The following is a 23,820-nucleotide window of genomic DNA, read 5'->3' as shown; positions in this document are numbered from 1 at the left end:
TTACTTCTAATCCCTATTACAAAAACTCACACCTTTGCGATTCAATTCAAGTCAGGATTACAAATTGTGTGGGAAAACTGCTTTATATTCACAACAAATTGTCGGTGTAAAGCAGGTGGAATTTATCAGAGCCTGTAATGAGGAGAGAAAATGTGGAATTCAATGGGATATGCACTAATTTTCACGGATATGAGCCATTCAGAGGGTTGAAATGTGCAATAGTGCAGTAATTCCCAAATTTACTGTAAATGGCGGTTTTGGTAACTTGAGGTGTGCTAAGACCACATCAGATTCCCCATATAACTTATAAAGAAGTCAAAATATGTGTGGGGAGAAAGTGGAGCCAGTCCTTAATTTGAGCCGGCATTTTACAGTGCTCAGCACCACTTAATTGGTAACACCGGCCATTGTGGCAATCTGCAACAAGTTGGCGCTGTCTGGCTAATTTATTGGTGACTACAACAACAGTCAATTATTCATTCAATATGCATTAAAAGTGATTATTTCCTGCCGTCCAAGCCATTCTTATAGCTTTAGGGGCTTGGAATAGTCTGAATTGTCACACTTTTAGGAGTGTGATAGTTAGTAGTTGTGTTGTTACTATTATTGGCAGTATGACAGGGGCAATGGGTGGTGCAAGCTGCAGTGGCCTCCTGAGGAGAGCCCTGGCACTTATTGTTTTTACAAATTGAACACTGCTGGCGGCTGTGAGTTTTCTGACACTTGTAATGAGCCCCAAAGAATCCAAAATCACACGAGTGCAGGGCTAGGAAGCTGATGTCCAAAATTCTCACAAACGAGTCGAATTATCTCGAAGGATCCATCTATTGAATAAATAATTTTGGGCTGCCCAACCTCCACTGAAACTGCAACAGTTGTATCAGCCGTATATTTAATTGAAGAAAAAAAGCCAGTGCTGAGAAAATATAAGTTGATAGCAAATTCAAACACCTCACAGATATAATCACCTATTTGTGCACGTGTGGGATGTATCTCTGACCTGCATCTCTGGCCTACATGTGACACCAGACCCTTTCACCCCCTGAATCAGCTATGCCACATTGGTTTTGTCCACTCGACCCACACTGGTACCTTGGAGAACAGCAGTATTTCCAGTTCTCCTCATAATCTGTATAACACCAGTAATAAGTATATCCATATCTCCCACATGGGTGGTCACTGCGGCAAGCCCCCCCGGCAGCTGTCACGCTGGAGTACTGAGGGGAGCAGGGCACTTTACCATGAGAGGAGCTTTGGCACTTGTATTCTCCCTCGCTTAGTTCGCATTGCCCCGTGCAGCAGTAAGCCCAGCTCTTAGCCGTCCAGCACCAGCTGTAGCGTTGGTTCTTGTTACTACAAACATCACTGACACATTGTTCTCCCAAGGCTGGTGTTGGAAGCGCGGCCTTCTTCTGCACAAGGCAAACAGGACCCTCCGTTTCAGAGGCTGCGCTCCTTTTACGCCTTTTATAGAGCTCGTCGTGGACAAGGGTGGTGGCGTGGTGGCCGACCAGTCCCAGGGTGGAGAGCTCACAGACGTACCCCGGCTCGCTGTTGTAAACTTTTTCCCACTCAGAGTAATTTGGGAACTGCAGTGAGTAGGTAGTGCCAGTAGAGGTCTTCACTTGTTTTTGCGCTGAACTGGATTTCTGAGCAAGATTATCTGCGGCCCTCTTCCTTTCTAAGGCCAGGTCTATTCGCATATTGCCGCTTACAATTTTTTTCTTAATTTCTGACAAGGTTTTGTCCCGAAGCTCCTTATCCGTGCCCTGACAAAGGTCCTTAAAAATGTCAATATTGTCAGGAGAAGCATACAGAGTTCTCAGCCTGGCTGCCAGATCCTGCACAAGCAGTGTTTCGATTGCCCCGTCAGCCTTGTTCTCGCCTAGAAACGCCAGAGAGAATTTCTTATTTTCATCCCAGTGATGACAGCACACGGCGGTCCACACGTGACTGGGCACAGACACTCTGTTGTGGTCCTCGTTTGAGCCTCCAGGTGGCGCTGTGTCCTCAGGATCAAAGACGGGTATTTTCCTGTTTTGGTCCGGCACTGACCCTGTCACCAGGTAGGTGTTACCCCCCAAGTTCACACAATTTGCGAGTAACTGGGATTTGAGCTCCTTCTCCAGTTTGGACCAAGAGACTCTGTTGAAGCAGGGGTCCATGGGGACAGCGTTTGTGAGAGTGAACGTGGAGTCTCTGAGTGTTGTTCCCTGGAAGGAGTTGGGGAATAAGTGACCCCGGTCGAAATAAGAATCTTTGTAGTCGTCGTTAACGGCCTGACTCTCTCTCAGACTGGGACGCAGATCATCAGATATCTCCCTCTCTGCCTGCATTTCACCACGAAGGTCGTTGCGAATGAGCTGAAATATAAAAGGCATTAACAAACGTATCATTAACAATGGCTTACAAAAAACATTGATAAGTATATTCTGACGGCATCTTCCTTGCAGGCTGAAGTAAGCATCTTATTTGCCTAGCATCTTATCCACAGGCAGCATTTTATATAAACATATTCCATTTACAGAACCTTGAATAATTCAACCAACTACGTTTAATCAGACTTTGCACTATCATACTATGAACATGTTGTTTTTGTTTTTTTAGACACAGCACATAACCCATAAGGTATGTTAAGGTTTGGCCTCAGTCAAGGAAATGTTCCCCAAAGACACGGGCCAACTGCACTACCCTCAAAATTCATATTGATCTTAAAAGCAATCTCAGTGCGTTACTCGCATCCAAATTTTCTGAGCCGACCAAATGTGTCCCATCACGTGGCATGAAACAGGCTGCCCTCCCTCGAGGCATTACTGTGCAATTACACCTCAATAAGCAATCACATCTGTCGCATAGGAAAATCACATTGGGTCACAAATATTTATGTAGATTTCAAAACACGCCACATTCGCATACAAGGTGCATATGATTTAGCCTGAATCAAGCAACATTCCCATGAACTCAAGGAGTCACTGTGCCCTCCTCTAGCTATTTCTTTCCCATGGAGCTATAGACCAATAAATAACCATCCTTTCTCTCATAAAGATCAACTTAGATCATCATTATACATGCTGCTTCGAAGAAATGGGGACATCTCTCTACACAAACTGTTTGAAAATTGAGTCAACCAAAATTTGGCACAACAGGTCTTCAGACAGGTTGCCCTCACCTTAATACATTCATATGCATTCATGTCTGAATATGTAACATACTCATCCTATAGGAAAATCACATTGGCTTACAAATATTTATGCTGTTTTTCAAACACACCATATTCCCTTACAAGGTCCATGAGTATTTAACTTGAGCCTAGCAATGTTTCCACCAAATTATGTATCAAACATGTACCAAGCATGTACCAACTCTGTCAACATCCAACCAATGCATTCCATGGAGTTATATATGATTAAGTGACTATACATTTACTACATGAAAGTCACATTGGCTCACATATTGTTACAATGTTTTACCTATACACCACATTTTCTTTCAACAACCTCCACTTGTTGGTGTATGGTGAGGGGTGTGTTGGTGTATAATGTGTTTTGTGAATGTAAAATGTGTTGAGCTATGATGTTGCTTGTGTAGACGTATGAAGGTAGAAGTACTGGTGTATAATGGTGGGAGTGTCAGCGAATGACAGTGTGTATTGGTTTTCGCTGGTAAAGTATTATATATTCTTGAATGAGCTGTAATGTAATCGTGGCCATATTGTCCTACTATAGGATTGTGTGGAGGAACAATGGTGCATGTGTTGTATGATTTTGCTTGTGTTTACAAATGTTGATGGGTGTGTTGTAGTATTATGGTGGGTGTTAGAAACGGGATTTCTGGTTGGCTAGGGCAAGCTCCTAAGCCAGGCAGAATCCACCAATCTGGTCAGGGCAAGGGAGTTACACACTGAAGATATCCCCTGCTCACCCCCTTGGTAGCTTGGCAGAGCAGTCAGGCTTATCCCAGAGGCAATGTGTAAAGCGTTTGCGCAACACACTCACACAGCAGTGACACACTAGGCACACCACAAAAGAAACTCCACACAAGGTTATGTGAAAATAGCCTTTGTATTACCCATAAAACACATTAGAACATAATCACATATATACACTGTGCCACCTGGCACGTTGGCATGACTTTACAGGGATTATATACACCACAGGACCAATCAGGCTACTGTCATAGCATCCCAACTCACAGTTAGTGAAGACAAACAGTAACTACTGGTAAGGGTACACTTAGCATGAACTCATTAGGTATACACCATCATCAGCAGCAGTGCACCATATCATTATCACTGCACACATGGGTACTCCGCAAAACACATTATGCATACACAGAATTACCAACGCACTACAGTAGGAAGCTATCATGCCACACAGACGTTCTGGAGCACATCTAATCACATTATACCCACCTCAGGCATGTGCAGGTCACCCTTACTGAACATCTAGGGTGTAGTCCAGACAATGTAATCCCAATTACATGAGATCATCGGGCCTATGGGGCCGTAGTTCACTTTGCCCTATGGATAAACCCACACTCAGGGCCTTGCGCCCCAACCCAAATTTCCACCAGCCTCCGCTGATAGGGCACCTTACTCCTGTGCCACTATTTAGGAAGTGCGGAATGCGGGACTCGCTTTGGTGCTACTAACGCACCTGAGTGAATTCTGCCAATGTCCCCTCGAGAGAGGGATGACCTCACTTGGTCTCCTTCCACCCCCTGCAAAGCTAAGAAATGGCCCCCAAAGGGGTAAGGGTGCAGCTGCCCGTGAATATGCGGTACAGCTGCACAATGTTAGAATTGCGGGGCTCGTCACTACACCGTGGCCCAGGTTTAAGCATAAAAAGGTGCAACTCCACTCACCACTCCTTGGGGACTGAGCGAGATAGGTTGCAGCCGTCCGCTGCAACTGGCGACCAGCGGTCCTGGACTCCAAGCGGGAGTCGGTCAAAGGCGGTGCGCCGATCCCACCCTGTGGGGTGGGGTAGACAATGGGTGCCATCTCCGTCCTTCTTTCCTCTGTCACTTCTCCTTCCTGCCTGCAAAGTAGGGGCGGGCACCGTACCGAAGTCTCTGACGGCTCCATCTTCGGAAGGCAGACCTGCCCACAACCAGGCATCTTTCACCCTACTTCCTGTTTCCTTACGGGCTTTCTCCTGCTATACTCATGGGCCCCACCCACAATCAGGCCCAAAACACTGCCTGACTTCCAGCGGCTTCCTGACCACAGCTCTCGTTACGACCAAAGTTGGAGACCCCTTCTCAGGCTCTGAAAATATCATTAAAAAGTGCCTATCACTAGCTTCTGGTGTACGACACAGCGCTGAGGGGCACAGCAGTGTCAAGGTGCTCCTCACGCTCCAGGGCGGTGTATCCAGCAAAGCCCTTGTAGGAGAGTAGGATCTGCTTCTTATGGTTACCCCCACTTTTTGCTGATGTTTCACTGTTTTTTTACTTAAGTCTGGCTGGGGCCCTGCTATCCAGGACCACAGCCTAGCTGCTTCCTCTCTAAATTGATTCCCTGTACCTTAGGTACACTCCAGATTGGATTCTGGGGTACGCGTATAAGTCACTAGTATATGGTATACTCTGTACCCAGGGCATAGGTACCCCAGAGGCCTAAAAGGGGCTGCAGTATGTATTATGCCACCCCTGGGAAGCCTTCCAAAATGACACCGCACGACTGCTACTGCAGCCTGAGTGAGGTGGTGCATGCACCCCTTACTGAGATATAGGTTCACTATATCTCAGCCTATCACTGCACATATAAACCTATCAGTCACCCCTATGGCAGGCCTTATCAATCCTAAAGGCAGGGTGCTTGGCTTTGTGTGAGAGGGTGCCCATGCATGAGCAGAGCCCCTCTGCAGCCTTCAGAATCTATTCTCCAGGGTTGTCTGTGATGCAGCCTGACCATATACTCTTAAGGGCATTATAACCTTGTGGTAAATGCTACCTTTGGGATGGCTGCACAGAAACATGTCATGTTTGGTGTTAAACACCTTGGAATCATACCCCCACACCAGTAACTGGTGTGGGAGTATGATCCCACCGTTCTAGAGGGAGAGACATGACAGCACCTGTATACCCGGTACCAGCTAACCGAGCACTGGCATCACAAAATGGATGCTGACAGCCACAGACACAAGTCTGCCCTCCTGCTGCTGACCGACACCCCGGCAGGGGAGACCTGGACAATAGGTTTCCTGTTACAGGGAGGTGTTACCACCTCCCAGACAGGCCTTAGTGTATTAGGGCTGGATGGGACCACTCCAGGAGTGCTTTGAAGTCTACACTGGGGGCACATTTGGTGTCCCTGTGCATAGTCCAGCTCAAATCGGTTGGAGGGGCTACCAGCCCCTGCTCTGGCACGACACTGGACAAAAGAAATGGGTGTAGCCAACCCTCTTTCCTGACCCTCCCATAGGTGGGTCCCCAGAGTATGTCCAACCCCTTCCTTGGGTATAAGAAAGGAACCCCTGGCTACAGGACTTTAGATTACACATGGATGAAACTATTGATACAGAAATCCCAGGACTTTGAAGAGCCACTCAACTAGATGACTGAAGAATCTCCCTTGGAGTAAAGGAGTTACTCCCCTGCAAGGCAGGCACCATAGACGCATCTGACAGGTTTGCATCTCTGAAGCTCCTGCCGGACTCCAAAGAATTTGCAACACAGGAGGTGGGTTTCCAGACTTCCCAGAGGCTAACCCGAGTTCCCAGCAAAGCTGAGACCCGTAGCCCTCATGGGTACCGTGGAACCGGAACCCCTGGACACCATGCACATTTGCAAGTGCAATAGCTTCTCGATGTCCCTTGAGGCTGTGCATTTGATTACTTGTAGTCCAGACCCCGAGCACCTTTTCCACTGAAGATTGCTGGCCTACACTCTACGAGTATTCCGTGAGCCGGCCCTTTGTGTTTTCGCTTGAGGTACCTTCGCGATCCCTGGTCCGTTGACTGGTGGGTCCCTGAGAAGGCAACTTTAACTTTAATTGGGCTTCCCTGGTTGCTCCAGACGTGCCCTGACTCTCCATTGCTTGGGTAGTTCCCAGGACTTTGCTGGTCTGCACAGAAGTATCTTTCCTCTTCCTGCGTGTGTTGCTGTTGCCAAGGCTTGTTGAGTCCAATCCAGGCACCGATGCTGCAGCACTCGACATCCTTCGTGGGACTGCTCGCATCCAGCTCCTGGTTGTCCTCAATGCCTCCTGGTCCTCGTGGCTGAAGAGTCAAGCTTCCCCTCCACTCACCTGATGCACCTGACATCGGTGGGCATTCGACTATCGTGCCCCTGGTCACTGGCAAGTGACCCAGACTCTGTCCCCTCTGCTTCCAGGTTCTTTGTATCTGCGATCCAGCCTTGGATCTCTTAGACACTTCGCCTCTTCCCGGAGGCAGCACTTTTCAGTATCCTGCCATTGAAAACGACGACGCGACCCGACACCATTTGACACCTATGCACCCGGCTTCCCTGGGTGAGGTAACACGAGTACTCCGGTGCTCCCGTAGGTGTTGGCCCTAGAACCATCTAAGTCCAAAAGGGTTTGTTCCTAGTCCAACTCTAAGTGTTCTTAAACTTTAGAAATCGAACCGCGACTTTCCCCATAGAAGCTAACGGAGCTCTTGGCTGTGTTCTCACACTGCACACGTCCCCTGTGGGTCCCCTGTGTCACTACCTTGGGTGGTTCCTTGGGGTCCCAGTGATTCTACAGGCTCCAGGCCTTGTGTCTAGTCAAGTCGTGGTTCTTATACCACTTTCTTAACCCCTTCTGTGCCCATGACGAGCTGGACTCGTCATGGAGCACAGTCGCGCTGTGCCCATGAGGAGTCCAGCTCGTCATGAGGCATTCCCTGGGGAATCCCTCTGGTGCGGGCACCAGAGGGATTCCCTTTTACTGAAAATAGCCTCAGGAGCTGGGGAAGAGCTTCCACAGCTCCCGAGGCCCCCCCCCCTGCTTTCAGTGCAATGACGATCGGCGCGCACGTCGCGCCGACGTCATTACACTGAAAGTGAAACTGAAATGAGCCAAGAGGCTCATTTCAGTTTCACTTTGTACGTGCTCAGGGGGCTATCTCAGCCCCATGGGCACGTAGAAAGACGGGAGAGATATCGTTAAAAAGGGGAGAATCTCCCCTTTCCAACGAGGTATGGCTTGCGTGGATCCCCCAACGTTTCCTTACCCAGAATGCCCTGCAAACCTCAAATTTAGCTGAAAAAAACACATTTTTCACACATTTTTGTGTGGAAAAGTTGTGGCATCACCGGGCTGACACAAATTTCCTACCACCCAGCGTTCCCCCGGGTCTCCCGATAAAAATGGTGCCTCACTCGTGTGGGAGGCCCAAGTACCCGTGACAGGCAAAGGCCCAAAACGTATTGAGACAACATGAAAATTGCCTACCTCAAAACGACCTGGTTTTGCAAGGGGGGTCACCTGGGTTTTTTGCCCGGTGCTCGGCGGCCACCTAGGGGAACCTACCAAACCTACCCATTTCTGAAAACTAGACACCCGGGGGATTCCAGGGAGGTATGGCTTGCGTGGATCCCCCAACGTTTCCTTACCCAGAATGCCCTGCAAACCTCAAATTTAGCTGAAAAAATCTCCTTTTTCACACATTTTTGTGTGGGAAAGTTGTGGCATCACCGGGCTGACACAAATTTCCTACCACCCAGCGTTCCCCCGGGTCTCCCGATAAAAACGGTGCCTCACTCGTGTGGGAGGCCCAAGTACCCAAGCAAACCATACCTCCCTGGAATCCCCCGGGTGTCTAGTTTTCAGAAATGTGTGGGTTTGGTAGGTTTCCCTTGGTGCCGGCAGAGCTAGGGTTAAAAAACTTTGCCAAAAAAGGTTAATTTTTCACGGCGAAATTGAGGTGTGTCCACGATGCGTTTTGCGCCATTTCCTGTCGCGGGCACTAGGCCGACCCACACAAGTGAGGTACCATTTTTATCGGAAGACTTTGGGGAACACTGGGTGGGTGGAAATTTGTGGATCCATGCAGATTCCAGAACTTTCCACCACAGAAATATGGGGAAAATATGTTTTTTTGCCAATTATTTAGGTTTGCAAGGGATTCTGGGTAGCAGAACCTGGTGGGAGGCAGTCAAGTCACCCCATCCTGGATTCCCCTGGGTATCTAGTTTTCAAAAATGTATAGGTTTGCTAGGTTTTCCTAGGTGCCGGCAGAGCTATGGTTCAAAAACTACAGCTAGGCACTTTGCCAAAAAAGGGTCATTTTTCACAGCGAAATTGAGGTGTGTCCACTATGCGATTTGCGCCGTTTCCTGTCGCAGGCACTAGGCTGACCCACACAAGTGAGGTACCATTTTTCTCGGAAGACTTTGGGAAACGCGGGGTGGATGGAAATTTGTGGATCCATGCAGATTCCAGAACTTTCCACCAGAGAAATGTGGAGAAAATGTGTTTTTTTGGCAATTATTTGGGTTTACAAGGGATTCTGGGTAACAGAACCTAGTGGGAGGCAGTCAAGTCACCCCATCCTGGATTCCCCTGGGTGTCTAGTTTTCAAAAATGTATAGGTTTGCTAGGTTTCCCTAGGTGCCGGCAGAGCTATGGTTTAAAAACTACAGCTAGGCACTTTGCCAAAAAAGGGTAATTTTTCACAGCGAAATTGAGGTGTGTCCACATTGCATTTTGCGCCGTTTCCTGTCACGGGAACTAGGCCGACCCACACAGTGAGGTACCATTTTTCTCGGACGACTTTGGGGAACGCGGGGTGGGTGGAAATTTGTGGATCCACGCAGATTCCAGAACTTTCCACCAGAGAAATGTGGAGAAAATGTGTTTATTTTGGCAATTTTTTAGGTTTACAAGGGATTCTGGGTAACAGAACCTGGTGGGAGGCAGTCAAGTCACCACATCCTGGAATCCCCTGGGTGTCTAGTTTTCAAAAATGTATAGGTTTGCTAGGTTTTCCTAGGTGACGGCAGAGCTATGGTTCAAAAACTACAGCTAGGCACTTTGCTAAAAAAGGGTAATTTTGCATTGTGAAAATGTGGTGTGTTCACGTTGGGTTTTGAGCCATTTCCTGTCGTGGGCACTATGCCCACCCCTACAAGTGAGGTACCATTTTTATCGGGAGACTTAGGGTAATTCAGATTTGTAAAGGAACTTTTATTACCTATTGACTTTCGATGCATTTCTGCCTTCCAAATGAAAGACATTGTGTAAAAAAGAAGTCATTCTAAAAATGAATGATAATTCTCATGCTAGTATGAGTATCCCAATTTCGGAGATGTGCAAATATCTACTGTTTCTAAACTCTATATTTTGTTCCCATTTCAGAAATACATAGGTGTCTTTCATACCGATTTTTCCATGTACACATTTTTACAGAATAATTACTATATACCCGGTACATAATAAAAAACCATTGCAAGTTGCTGCTCAGTTTTTGGCTCTGGGTTCGTCGGGTTCTTGGTGAACCTACAAGTCCTATATATCCCCACAACCAGTAATGTCAAGTGGATGTAACTGTATATTGCTTTCAAAGAGCTGTCAAAATTAGAAGAAGTTACAGGTGAAAACGTTGACACAAAAGGCGCTTTTTTTCAACAAATTTTCAACTTATCCTATATTTAACTGTTAGTTTCTATAAAGAAACCTTGATGGATCTACACAAATTACCCCTTGCTGAATTCAGAATTTTGTCTACTTCTCTAAAATGTATAGCTTTCCAGGATCCATTATTGCTTTTGTACCCATTTCTACCATTAACTGAAAGGAGGTTGATAGCACAAAAAGTAGCAAAAATAGGCTATGTCCCATAAAAATGCCAAAACTGTGTAAAAGGTTTTGGGTTTCTGACAAAAGTCTGGTATCCCCTAAAAGCTGGGAAAATGGTGATTTCAGCCCCAAAAACACTTTTTTGATAACACTTGCAGGGAAAAACCCAGATGCTTTCATTTGCAGCCCGTTTTTCCCAGTTTCCCAAAAAAAAACTATATTTCGCTGTATTTTGGCTAATTTCTGTGACCCCTCAGGGGGAATCCACAAACCCTGAGTACCTTCAGAATACCCATGATGTTGGAAGAAAAGGACGCAAATTTGGCGTGGATACCTTATGTGGTCAAAACGTTACAGGAGCCTCAGCGCGCACTACCCCAAATAGCCAAAAAAGGGCGTGGCACAGGAGGGGGAAAAGGCCTGGCAGCGAAGGGGTTAATATATGGTTTGGTACGCCCCTAGGGCCTAAAGAATATTGCGGTAATTTACTGTGATATTATAACTGTAACATATGTGCTTTGACTTCTAGCCTCATAAAGAGACTAGTAGGGTGTTTTTAGAAATAAATACATATATTTTATATATATACCTTGTGTGGTTCATTTGGTCATTCAAGAGATTATAGACTGGTAAAACAAGCTGCTTTACACTCCTTCAAGACTTAGCCTGAAGGCTGCTCCCAATAGCTACCACTAGGATAGCTTTCAAATAAGGTTGTTGTTGGAAATGGCCCTTTTTACAGGGTCATCCCTAAGCTTTTTGCCTTCCTCCTGGATTTATTCTAACCTGTTTTTGTTTGCTTTATGACTCTGGGCACTTTACGACTGCTGATCAGTGCTAAAGTGCATATGCACTCCCTGTGTAAATATGATATGTGAATTGCTATATCCATGATTGGCTTATTTGGTTTACCTGCTAGTAAAGTGTGTCTCAGACCTGCCACTGCAGAGTCTGTGTGCCTACCAGAACTGCCATCTTGGCTGTGAAGTGCACCCACTTCCCAGCCCCTGAAACTTCCCTTGGCATCATGTGAGTAACCCCTATGGTAGGGTGCATTGTATGTGTAAGGTAGGACATGCCCTGATGTGTGTAGCATGTCCTGGTAGTGAATTACAACAAATTTCGTTTTTCACTACTGTAATTCTACCCATTCTCCATAGGCCAGAATGGGCAGTTTGACTATTACATTCTATAGTCCTAACTGACCCAAAGAACATGGTCGAAAAACAAATTTAGTATGCCTGAGCTCAGAATATTAAAATACATCTTTTAGTGAAGTTTATTTTTATATTCTGTGTTTGAAAATACCACTTTTAGAAAGTAGGTATTTTCGTGCCTAAGCCTTCCAGTGTGATCTGCTGTTATGTGTATTGGCTGTCTGGTTCTGGAGTGACAGGGCTGGGGAATTCCAGGAGACAGGGTGAGGTGTCTCAGTGGTGAATAGAGAGATCTGCATCTAGATGGGTGGGAGGAGTTGCACCTGGGACCTGAATAGGGCTGTGCCTTCCCTCCACAATGCTGACTCCACCTCCTGTGGTGCGTCTGATGTCTCTGCCCTGCACTCTGAAAGGAAGGATGTAGCCTGGTAAACAAAGTGCTCGAGGACTGGGCAGAACTGGTTCTGGCTGGGTTCAGTGATTTGTAGCTTCTGAGAACAAAGACATTTGGGGTATAAATATCTGTGCTGAAACCCCTACAATTTGTATTGCTCCTGGACAACAAGAAGAACCTCTGTCCGTGTAACTGAAGGAATCTGCAGGAATCTGCAGGAGAGCACTTTCCTTGTGCTTGTGTGCTGTTTCTTGGACTGGCCTACAGTGGTTAATACTGGACTTGGAAGAAGAGGAAAAGGACTTTGAAGGAACTTTTATTTTTGCTACAGCAATCACCCAAGGGCTAGAAGAGAGCTAGCCTCCTGCAGGAGTCTCAGGCACATCAGACTCCACCACCAGCCTCCTGTTTCCTCCCAGCAAGGATTTCTATCTGCAGGTGAGGCTCCTGTGAGTTCCAGGCCCTCTAGTTCTACTGTGGAGAAGAGAGTGCTGAAAATCGTCGCTAATGCCCGTTAGCGAGCCACCGCAGCTGAAGAGCGTAAGGAAAATCATCGCGCTGCTGCCGCTGAGTGCTCGCTACCGGAGATCATCGCATCACCTGTCTGCGGGCTGCCAAATGCTCGCTAACCCGAAGATTTTCGCATCACATGTTCGTGGGCCTCAAAACGCTCGCTAACCAAAGAACATAGCATCGAGTTCATCGCTTCACGACATCGCAGCGCGGACGCCGAGCGTTCACCATTTTCATCGCATCGCATCAGGATTGTCGCTCCCTCGCGGAGCACCATTTTCTTTCATCGCAACAAGATCGCACACGCAACAGGCTCGGCGCATCATCCTCCCTTCGCAGCAAGGATTTTATCGCATCGCCCGCTTAGCGTGCAGAAGTTTGTCGCTTTGTCCTGCACACAAATCAGCGCATCATCCTCCCTTGTGGCAAGGATTCAGCGCATCGCTGGTTAGCCTAAGGAAAATCATCCTCCTTAGCGACATTTTTGTTGCTTTGCTACAGAATCCAGGTATCTTGTGAGTAAAAGGGTCGCAGAGACCACTGCCTTGAACTGAACTCCTATTTGCACACCTTGAACTATTTTTGCAGCATTTTAAGAACAACCCTAATTTTTCTAGTATTGTGGATTTTTACTGTTATTGGTCTTGTGTTAAGTCTATATATAAAGATATTTATTTTTATAACTACTTGAGTGGTGTCCCTTTGTAGTGTTCTTCACTGTGTTACTGTGTATGGTCATAAATGCTTCACACACTGCCTCTGAGATAAGCCTAGCTGCTCGTGCTACGTTACCACAGGGTTGAGCAGGGGTTATCAAAGGGTGTAGTCTGCTTACTCTGACTTAGGAAGAAGGGTCCCTACTTGGACAGTGGCCAGCCATTGCCAACTAGAGACCCCCATTTCTAACAGTTGTCTTTAACCTATCACCTCTAAGGGGTTGTTTGGACTGGTGCAAGGTGCCCACTATAACTAGTGGACAGCATATACCAGGCCAACTTTTCACACTGGTGTGCAGCGGTTGGGATTCAAGCGTGCCATTGCTTTACCAGATAATCTCAAGTGAGGGACTAACTATAAACCACTAAAGGTATTCGAGGTACATATAATTCAAGCTTAAATAACAGTAAGTTCTACTGAACTTGGAGTTGTGTGTCAAGGGCTTAGCACACCCTTTCTACAACTCAAGAGAGTTTAGTAGGTAGATACATACACCACACCACACTAGTGATGTCTTCAAGACCAGGAACCAGTGGGTTTCTGCCAGAAGCCAGTGGACTTCTACCATCCAAGTATGACAAACTCCCATTCTTGGAATTGAGAGCATTGTGTAGTACTAGGAAATTGAAGACAGGGAAAAGTGCAAACACCCAACACCTCATAGAGGTACTGCTGTTGGATGATATCAGAAAGACCTCAGGGTCTGAAGGAGTAGCCAGAGTGGGTGGGGCAGCAGATGAGAAAGGACCCCTGACCTGACCTCTGGAGCTGGCCAGGATGATGACAACGATCTTAACCTGGAAGATACAACTCCTCCTGAAGATGAGGAAGATGGCCATGATGGCCCTCTCTTTACTCCACCTGGAAAAAATGGGAGTATGCCTAGAAGGCCCAGATCTCCTTCTCAGGCGTCTAACCATTCTGACACCTCCATAGGGACCTCTGTTTCTTCCCATAGTAGGGAATCCTCTCATGAGAGGAAAGAGAGACTGCTCAAGTTAAGGAAGCTCAGCTTAGAATCAGAAGAGACCAGCTAGCCTTATAAAGGGAGTCCCTAGAGCTTCAGAAAACTAGAAGGAAGCTGGGGCTAGAGCCCCATGGTGGCAGCAACATCCCTAGTGCTAGGGAAAGGTCTTATGACCATAGAAACCTAAGCAAGATTGTCCCTCCCTTCCAGAGTGGGGATGACATCCACAAATGGATTACTGCACTAGAAAGGACCAGTAAAGTTCAAAGGGTCCCCCAGGAGCAGTGGGCAGCAATCTTGTGGCTCTCCTTTGTAGACAAAGGTAGAGATAGGCTCCTCACTGTTGGTGAGGACGATGCTGGTGATGACCAAATCTTGAAGAGTGCACTGATTGAAGGGTTTGGCCTAACCACTGAACAATACAGGATAAAGTTCAGAGATACCCAAAAGGCACAGAATCAAGACTGGGTGGACTTTGTAGAGTGTGCTACTAAGGCTCTGGAGGGATGGTTACTTGGCAGTAAGGTGTGTGATTTCAAAGGATTGTACAACTTAATTATGAGGGAGCAGATACTTAATAATTGTCAAAATCAGCTGTTGCATCAGTACCTGGTGGAGTCTGATCTGATCTCTCCCCAAGAATTGGGAAAGAAGGCAGACAAATGGGTCAGCACCAGGGTGAGGCAGAAGGTTCAGAACCAAGGTGGTGACCCAAAGAAGCAAGATTCTAAGAACTCTGACAAGGTTGGGGAAAAGGGTAAAGACCGGAAGTCTTCTCAAGGTCCCCAAAAATCTGCAACTGGGGGGAGTCCCAAGCTATCAAAGGAAAAGGCCAAACGAAACCATGGTGTAAAATCTGTAAGAAGAAAACCCATTGGACTAGTGACTGTACAAATTCCAAAGACTCAACTACACCCACCATTGCCCCTAAGGCAACTGTTCCCCCTAGCGCAGCTATAATTGGTGGTGCTCAGAATAAGGGTGTAGTAGGGTTAACCCTGAATTCTGAGATGGACTCTGGCCTAGTCAGAGTTCCAACTCAGGCTGTCCTGATCTGTGATGGAGGCATGGACATGTCCTCCTTTGTGAGTCCCAGTAACTTGGGCAAATACAGACAGCAGCCTTTAATAAATGGAAAGGAGGCTTTGGCATTCAGGGACACAGGAGCAAGTGTCACAGTGGTGACAAAATATCTTGTGGCTCCTGAGCAGATTATACTTGGTTAAATGTACCTACAATGATCTAGAAACTTCAGCTTGGGCAAAAGTGGAGCTCAGGACACATGCAGAAATGCTAGGGATCCCTGCACATGTATTTGCTGTGACCGGGTTACAGGCCAACATTTCTAACACGGAACAGGCCCTGGATCCTGGAAGAATGGATCAGGTGCCTCCCAAAAGGAGGAGCAGTAGGGTTAAGGCAGTGCCTCCCCCCCTGACTCAGAGTACAGATAGGCCTCCTGAGAGAGGTGATCTCAGTCCTGAAGAAGGAACTGTGCCAGAGGAGCTTGAGCCTGATTAGGTTGAGTTCTGAGGGACAGGGGGCCCTTCCAGGGCAGATCTGAGCCAGGAGCAGCTGAGCTGCCCTTCTCTTGAACCTCTCAGAAAGCAAGCTGCTGGGAATGCTAGTGGAACCCATAAGGACTATTGGGATGATGGACTCCTATACTCAGAGAGACCCCAAGCCTAGTGCTATGAGGAGGAAGGTAATACCTCTGAAGTTTAGGGGCTTCCTATTAAAACTAGACCATGATACCCCCCTAGCAGGTCACCTGGGCCAAAACAAGACTTGGGACAGATATGTCCCTCACTTTCATTGGCCCCACATTTCTGAAGACACCAAGGAGTTTTGTCGCTCCTGTGTCACCTGTCAAGCCAGTACGAAGGCAGGTGGAACAACAAAAGCCCCCCTGATACCAATACCTGAGAGGGTGGGGATTGATATAGTTGGTCCCATGGATCCTCAGATAGCCATTGGGCTAGTCCAGTAGTCCTGGTGCCTAAACCTCACACCAAAGATGGCAAGAAAGAGATGAGGTTTTTGTGGACTACAGGGGTCTCAATGCAGTCACTAGGACTGATGCCCATCCCATCCCAAGGGCAGATGAGCTTATAGATACTTTGGCCTCAGCCAAGTTTCTGAGCACATTTGACTTGACAGCTAGCTATTGGCAGATCAGACTAGCTGATGATGCAAAGCCAAAGACAGCATTTTCTACCCCTAGTGGGCATTATCAATTTGTGGTGATACCCTTTGGTTTGAAGAATGCATCTGCCACTTTCCAAAGGTTAATGAATAAAGTCCTTACAGGCCTGGAAGACTACAGTGCAGCATATCTAGATGATATTGCTGTCTTTAGCTCCACCTGGGAGGATCACCTAGTCCACCTGAGGAATGTTTTGGAGGCCCTGCAAAAAGCAGGCCTAACTATCAAGGTCACTAAGTGCCAGATAGGGCAGAGTCAGGTTGTGTACCTGGGCCACCTTGTAGGTGGAGGTCAGGTTCAAATATTGCAGAGCAAAATCCAGACCATAATGGACTGGGTTGCTCCAACCACCCAGACTCAGGTCAGAGCTTTCTTGGGCCTGACTGGGTACTACAGAAGATATGTAAAAGGTTATGGATCCATAGTGAGTCCATTGAATGACCTTACTTCTAAGAAAATTCCCAAGAAAGTTCAGTGGACAATTAGCTGTCAAAAGGCATTTGGTGACCTAAAGCAGGCCATGTGCACTGATCCCATTCTGCAGAGTCATGATTACTCCAAAAAGTTCATTGTACAAACAGATGCTTCTAAGTTGGGGGTAGGGGTTATACTGTCACAGTTAAATGATGAAGGTCAGGATCAGCCAGTAGCTTTTATTATCAGAAGGCTGACCCCCAGAGAGAAACGTTGGTCAGCCATTGAGAGGGAGGTCTTTGCTGTGGTTTGGGCTCTGAAGAAGTTGAGGCTATACTTGTTTGGCACTCACTTCATTGTGCAGACAGACCATAAGCCCCTCTTATAGCTAAAATAGATGAAGGGTGAAAACCCCAAACTTTTAAGGTGGTCCATTTCCCTAAAGGGGATGGACTATACAGTGGAACATAGACCTGGGAGTAACCATGCCAATGCAGATGGACTCTCCAGATATTTCCACTTAGAACATGATGACTCAACTGGTCAAGGTTAATTTAATGTCCATGCATTTGGGGGGGTTGTGTAGAAGAGTAGGATGTGCTTCTTATGGTTACCCCCACTTTTTGCTGATGATTCACTGTTTTTCGACTTTAGTCTGGCTGGGGCCATGCTATCCAGGGCCCCAGCATAGCTGCTTCCTCTCTAAATTGATTCCCTGTACCTTAGGTACACTCCAGATTGGATTCTGGGGTACCCTTATAAGTCCCTAGTATTTGGTATACTATGTACCCAGGGCATAGGTACCCCAGAAGCCTACCAGGGGCTGCAGTATTCTGCCACCCCTGGGAAGCCTTCCAAAATGACACCACAGGACTGCTACTGCAGCCTGAGTGAGGTGGTGCATGCACCCGTTACTGAGATATAGGTTCACTATATCTCACCCTATCACTGCACATATAAACCTATCAGTCACCCCTATGGCAGGCCTTATCAATCCTAAAGGCAGGGTGCTTGGCTTTGTGTGAGAGGGTGCCCATGCATGAGCAGAGCCCCTCTGCAGCCTTCAGAATCTATTCTCCAGGGTTGTCTGTGATGCAGCCTGACCATATACTCTTAAGGGCATTATAACCTTGTGGTAAATGCTACCTTTGGGATGGCTGCACAGAAACATGTCATGTTTGGTGTTAAACACCTTGGAATCATACCCCCACACCAGTAACTGGTGTGGGAGTATGATCCCACCGTTCTAGAGGGAGAGACATGACAGCACCTGTATACCCGGTACCAGCTAACCGAGCACTGGCATCACAAAATGGATGCTGACAGCCACAGACACAAGTCTGCCCTCCTGCTGCTGACCGACACCCCGGCAGGGGAGACCTGGACAATAGGTTTCCTGTTACAGGGAGGTGTTACCACCTCCCAGACAGGCCTTAGCGGATTAGGGCTGTGTGGCAGCACTCCGGGAGTGCTTTGAAGTCTGCACTGGGGGCACATTTGGTGTCCCTGTGCATAGTCCAGCTCAAACCGGTTGCAGAGGCTACCAGCCCCTGACCTGGCGTGAAACAGAACAAAGGAAATGGGTGTAGCCACCCCTCTTTCTTGACCCTCCCATAGGTAGGTCTCCAGAGTATTTCCAACCCCTTCCTTGGGTATAAGAAAAGAACCCCTGGCTACAGGACTTTAGATTACACCTGGACAAAACTCTGATACAGAAATCCCGGAACTTTGACGATCTACACAACTAGATGACTGAAGAATCTCCCTTGGAGTAAAGGAGTTACTCCCCTGCAAGGCAGTTATCTGACCGGTTTGCATCTCCGAAGCTCCCGCCAGACTCAGAATTTGCAACACAGGAGGTGGGTTTCCAGACTTCCCAGAGGCTCACCCGAGTCCCCAGCAAAGCTGAGACCCGTAGCCCTCGTGAGTACCGTGGAACCGGAACCCCCGGACACCGTGCACATTTGCAAGTGCATTAGCTTCTCGACGTCCCTTGAGGCTGTGCATTGGGTTACTTGTAGCCCAGGACCCGAGCACCTTTTCCACCGAAAATTGCTGGCCTACACTCCATGAGTGTTCCATGAGCCGGCCCTTTGTGTTTTTGCTCGAGGTACCTTCGCGATCCCTGGTCCTTTGACTGGTGGGTCCCTGAGAAGGCAACTTTAACTTTAATCGGGCTTTCCTGGTTTCTCCAGATGTGCCCTGACTCTCCATCACTTGGGGAGTCCTCAGGACCTTGCTGTTTCGCACCGAAGCATCTTTCCTCTTCCTGCGTGGGTTGCTGTTGCCAAGGCTTGTTGTGTCCAATCCGGGCACCGATGCTGCAGCACTTGACATCCTTTGTGGGACAGCTCAAATCCAGCTCCTGGTCATCCTTGACACCTCCTGGTCCTCGTGGCTGAAGAGTCAAGCTTCCCCTCCATTCACCTGAGGCACCCGACATCGGTGGGCATTCCACTGTCGTGCCCCTGGTCACTGGCAAGTGACCAAGACTCTCTCCCCTCTGCTTTCAGGTTCTTCACATCTTCGATCCAGGCTTGGATCTCTTCGGACACTTCTCCTCTTCCCGGCAGCAGCACTTTCAGTATCCTGCCACAGAAATCGACGATGCAAGCCGACACCATTTGACACCTATGCACCCGGCTTCCTTGGATGAGGTAACAAGAGTACTCCGGTGCTCCCGTGGGTGTTGGCCCTAGAACCATCTAAGTCCAAAAGGGTTTGGTCCTAGTCCACCTCTAAGTGTCCTTAAACTTTAAAATTCCAACCGCGACTTTCCCCATAGAAGCTAACAGGGCTCGCGGCTGTGTTCTCACACTGCATACACCCCCGTGGGTCTCCTGTGTCACTACCTTGGGTGGCTCCTTGGGGTCCCAGCGATTCTACAGGCTCTAGTCAAATCGTGGTTCATATATCACTTTCTTAATATATGGTTTGGTTCACCTGTAGGGCCTAACATATATTGTGCCTATTTACTGTGATATTCTAAGTGTAACATATGTGCTTTGACCTCTAGCCTCATAAAGAGACTAGTAGGGAGTGTTTAGAAATAAATAAATATATTTTATATATATACCTGGTGTGGTTCTCCTTTCATTTGGCCATTCAAGAGATTATAGACTGGTAAAACAAGCTGCTTTACACTCCTTCAAGACTTCACCTGCATGCTGCTCTCCATAGCTACCACTAGGATAGCTTTCAAATAAGGTTTTCTTTAACCTATCTCCTCTAAGGGGTTGTTTGGACTGGTGCAAGGTGCCCACTATAACTAGTGGACAGCATACCAGGCCAACTTCTCACAGCCCTCACCACGTTTCTGGATTTCTGGCCTGTTAGACCTGGCACATTGGCGTGGGTCTCCCTTCCATTTTTCGCTGTTGCCTCATATGTTTTTGCTGGTGTTAGTTGCTTAGGGCACTGTGCCACTGCTTTCCAGTGCCACAGTGCAAGTTGTAAATTAATGTATAATTTGTGATTCCATGATTGGTTGGTTTGGTTTACCTGTCAGACCCTAATACAGTGCACCAAGAGTGCCCAGGGCTTGTAAATCCAAATACTGCTGGTGGGCTTGCAGCACTGGTTGTGCTACCCACAGAAGCAGCCTGTAAGAATGTGTCTAAGGTCTGCCATTGCAGGACCTGCGTGCAGTCTGGTACTGTCATGCTGACTGAGCAAGTGCACCCACTTGCCAGTCCCTAAACCTTCCCTTTTCTTCATATCAGACACTCCTATGGTAGGCCCAAGGGCAGGGTGCATTGTAAGGATAAGGTAGGACATGCCCTGGTGTGTGTGGCATGTTCTAATAGTGAATTACAGCCATTTTAATTTTTCACTATTGCAAGGCTACCTGTTCTCTATAGGCCAGAATGGGCAGTTTGGTTATTACATTTTATAATCCTAACTGACTCAGAGAACACGGTAGAAATTCGAATTTAGTATGCCTGAACTCAGGATGATAAAATACATCTTTTAGTAAAGTTGGTTTTAACATTCTGTGTTTGAAAATGCCACTTTTAGAAAGTAGGAATTTCCTTGTCTAACCATTCAAACCTGCCTCTGCTAGGCTGTGTATTCCTTTGTCTGGAGTTTGAGTGACAGGGCTGGGGAATTCCAGGAGACAGGGTGAGGTGCCCCAGTGGTGAATAGAGAGATCTGCATCTAGATGGGTGGGAGGAGTTGCACCTGGGACCTGAATAGGGTTGTGCCTACCTTCCACAATGCTGGCTCCACTTCCTGGGGGGCGGCTGATGTCTCTGCCCTGCACAGTGAATGAAGAGAAGGAATCCTGTCAACAAAGTGCTCCAGGGCTGTACTTGCCTTCCACAATGCTGACTCCACCTCCTGTGGGGCGTCTAATGTTTCTGCCCTACACTGTGAAAGGAAAGGAGAAGTCTGGTAAAGAGAGTGCTCAGTAACTGGTTTGGACTGGGCAAAGGCCCCTCTGCCCTCAGAGGACAAAGGATTTTGGGGTATAAGTATTGGGACCCTGATCCCAAGAATTGAGATCACTTTGGGAAAACAAGAAGAACCTCTGCTGAGGGAGGAACCAGAAGAAGCTGAGGACGAAACTATCCCTGAACCTGGGGGATTGGCCTGCAGTGGTTGCCGTACTGCCAAAGAGAGGAGAAAGGAACTTTGTGTGTACTTTTGCTCAACTTGTGAAGGATCTCAAAGGGCTTGGAAAATAGCTTGCCCCCTGCTGAAGTCTCAGGAACAACAGACTTCACCCCCCCCCAGCTCCCCAGAGTTCTTTGGAAGAGCCTGCTGCTGTTGTTGGGCCTTCTGAGGGACTGCGTGTCGCAAGGAGCTGGAAGCGCAATTCAAGAAGGAGAAGCGTGCCGCCGTCGGTGCTGCTGTCGTCGCATCGCGTAAAGGGGTGTCACCGCTGCAACATCGCATCGAGCGGAAGCGTCTCGAAAATGTCGGAGAAGAGTGCCGCTGCCAAGACCGCTGTCGTCGCATTGCGTAAAGTGTGTCGCCGCTGCAGCTGAAGCATCGAATCGAGTCTTCTCGCAACATCGGAGAAGCGTATCGCATCTGGAAGATCTTCACGTCTTTATTTATTTGCACCAAAATCTTCAACGCATCAACATCGTTGCAACACTTTCGTTGCCCTGCGTGTCACATCTAAAAGGTACATTGGCTTAAAGTGTCGCATTTAAGAACTAAAGAGAACTAAGAAAAATTCTACCATCTAAAGTAACAGTATTGTGTATTTTTGTCATTTAATGGCCTTGTGGTAAATCTATATAAAGAATACTTATTTTTTAGATAAAATCTGTGTGGTGTCCATCTGTAGTGTTGTCACTTGATTACTGTATGTGTTTCCAAATGCTTTACACACTGCCTCTGAGATACGCCCGTCTGCTCGTGCCAAGCTACCAAGGGGGTGTGCAGGGGTTATTTTAGGAGTGTACCCCCTTACCCTGACTAGAGGAGAGGGTCCCTATTTGTCACAAGTGCATACCTGTGCCAACTAGAGACCCCCAAGTCTAACATGGTCACACAGGGCAGAGCTGGGCACAGGCAGGCCAGCTCACAGGGCCCTCCGGCAGAGGGGGAGTCCTTCGTGGCGGTTCCTCCTGGAGCCCCGCAGTCCTCAAGAAAGCACAGTCCAGCACAGTTTACATGGTGTCACAGCCCCAATATTTATATTACATAATGTCTTTGTTCTGCCCTGACACAGGGCCCTTGATCTAGTCCAAATCCGTTCTGGGGGGCACTTATCAAGTGCACAACACTCCCCATTGTCAGTGTAGGCTCTGGCCCCAGACACACCACAGGGGGTGCAGACCCAGCATTGTGGAAGACAGGCACAGCCCTATTCAGGTTGTGGTGCTACTCCTCCCACTACTCCAAATGTAGATCAGGCCTATTCAGTCTAGTGCTGACTCACCCAGACCTTCTCGAGCCACTGCACCTCCCCAGCCTCGGTCACTCCAAGGCCAGACAGTCAATACACAACAGGCAGGCACTAAGACACATAGCACACAGAAATGACTTCTTTTAAAAGTGGCATTTCTAAAATAGTGATACACAACATTTATCACCACTATTTCAAACACAACAAACTTGATCACACTACTCCTCTCATCTCACGAATTGTCACTGAAACACATATCAGGGAATCCCCAATGCATCCTTATGAGAGAGCAGCCTCACTGCAGTGAGAAACCAAATAGGCTGTTTGTCAGTACCAGGACATGCCACACAGTTAAGGCACATGTCTTACCTTTCACCTCCACCGCACCCTCCCATAGGGCTTGCTAGGGCCTACCTTAGGGGTCACTGATATGTAGTAAAAGGGGAGTCACAGACGTGGCAACCACTTTTGTGCTACGTCACATCGGCAGTAAACTGTGCACTCAGGCCCAGCAATGGCAGAGGCCTGAGACAGGTTTGAAAGGCAACTTTGGTGGGTGGCGCAAGCAGTGTTGCACGCCCCCAGTAGCATTTAATTGACTGGGCCTAGGTATATGAGATACCACTTTACAAGGGACTGGTAGGTAAATTAAATATGCCAAATAGATGTAGACCAACCTTACCAAGTTTACCATAGACAGCACATGCACTTTAACACTGAACAGCAGCGATAATGTGCCCAGAGTCCTAAAACCCCCAAGAACAGGTCAGAAAAATACTGGAGGAAGGCAAAATGTTCTGCGTAGACCCTGCAAAAAGGGCTAAGTCCAATGCAACCCC

The 23,820-nt window shown here is 47.6% G+C and overlaps 1 protein-coding gene across 1 annotated transcript in view; it reads right to left on the bottom strand.

Annotated features, from left to right (window-relative positions):
- Positions 1-438: 438 nt before the first annotated feature.
- Positions 439-23,820, bottom strand: part of LOC146839614 (uncharacterized) — an 82,776-nt gene continuing 59,394 nt past the window's right edge. Inside the window, exon 2 of the mRNA XM_085650362.1 lies at positions 439-2,363. Coding sequence (XP_085506488.1) covers positions 1,014-2,363 — 1,350 coding nt within the window. The 3' untranslated portion in view covers positions 439-1,013. The remainder of the gene's footprint in view (positions 2,364-23,820) is intronic.

This window comes from Triturus cristatus, chromosome 4_1, assembly GCF_964204655.1.
Source record: "Triturus cristatus chromosome 4_1, aTriCri1.1, whole genome shotgun sequence".
Lineage (NCBI taxonomy): Eukaryota > Metazoa > Chordata > Amphibia > Caudata > Salamandridae > Triturus > Triturus cristatus.
The sequence above is the reverse complement of the archived record's forward strand: the minus strand, read 5'-3'. Positions and strand labels throughout refer to the sequence as shown.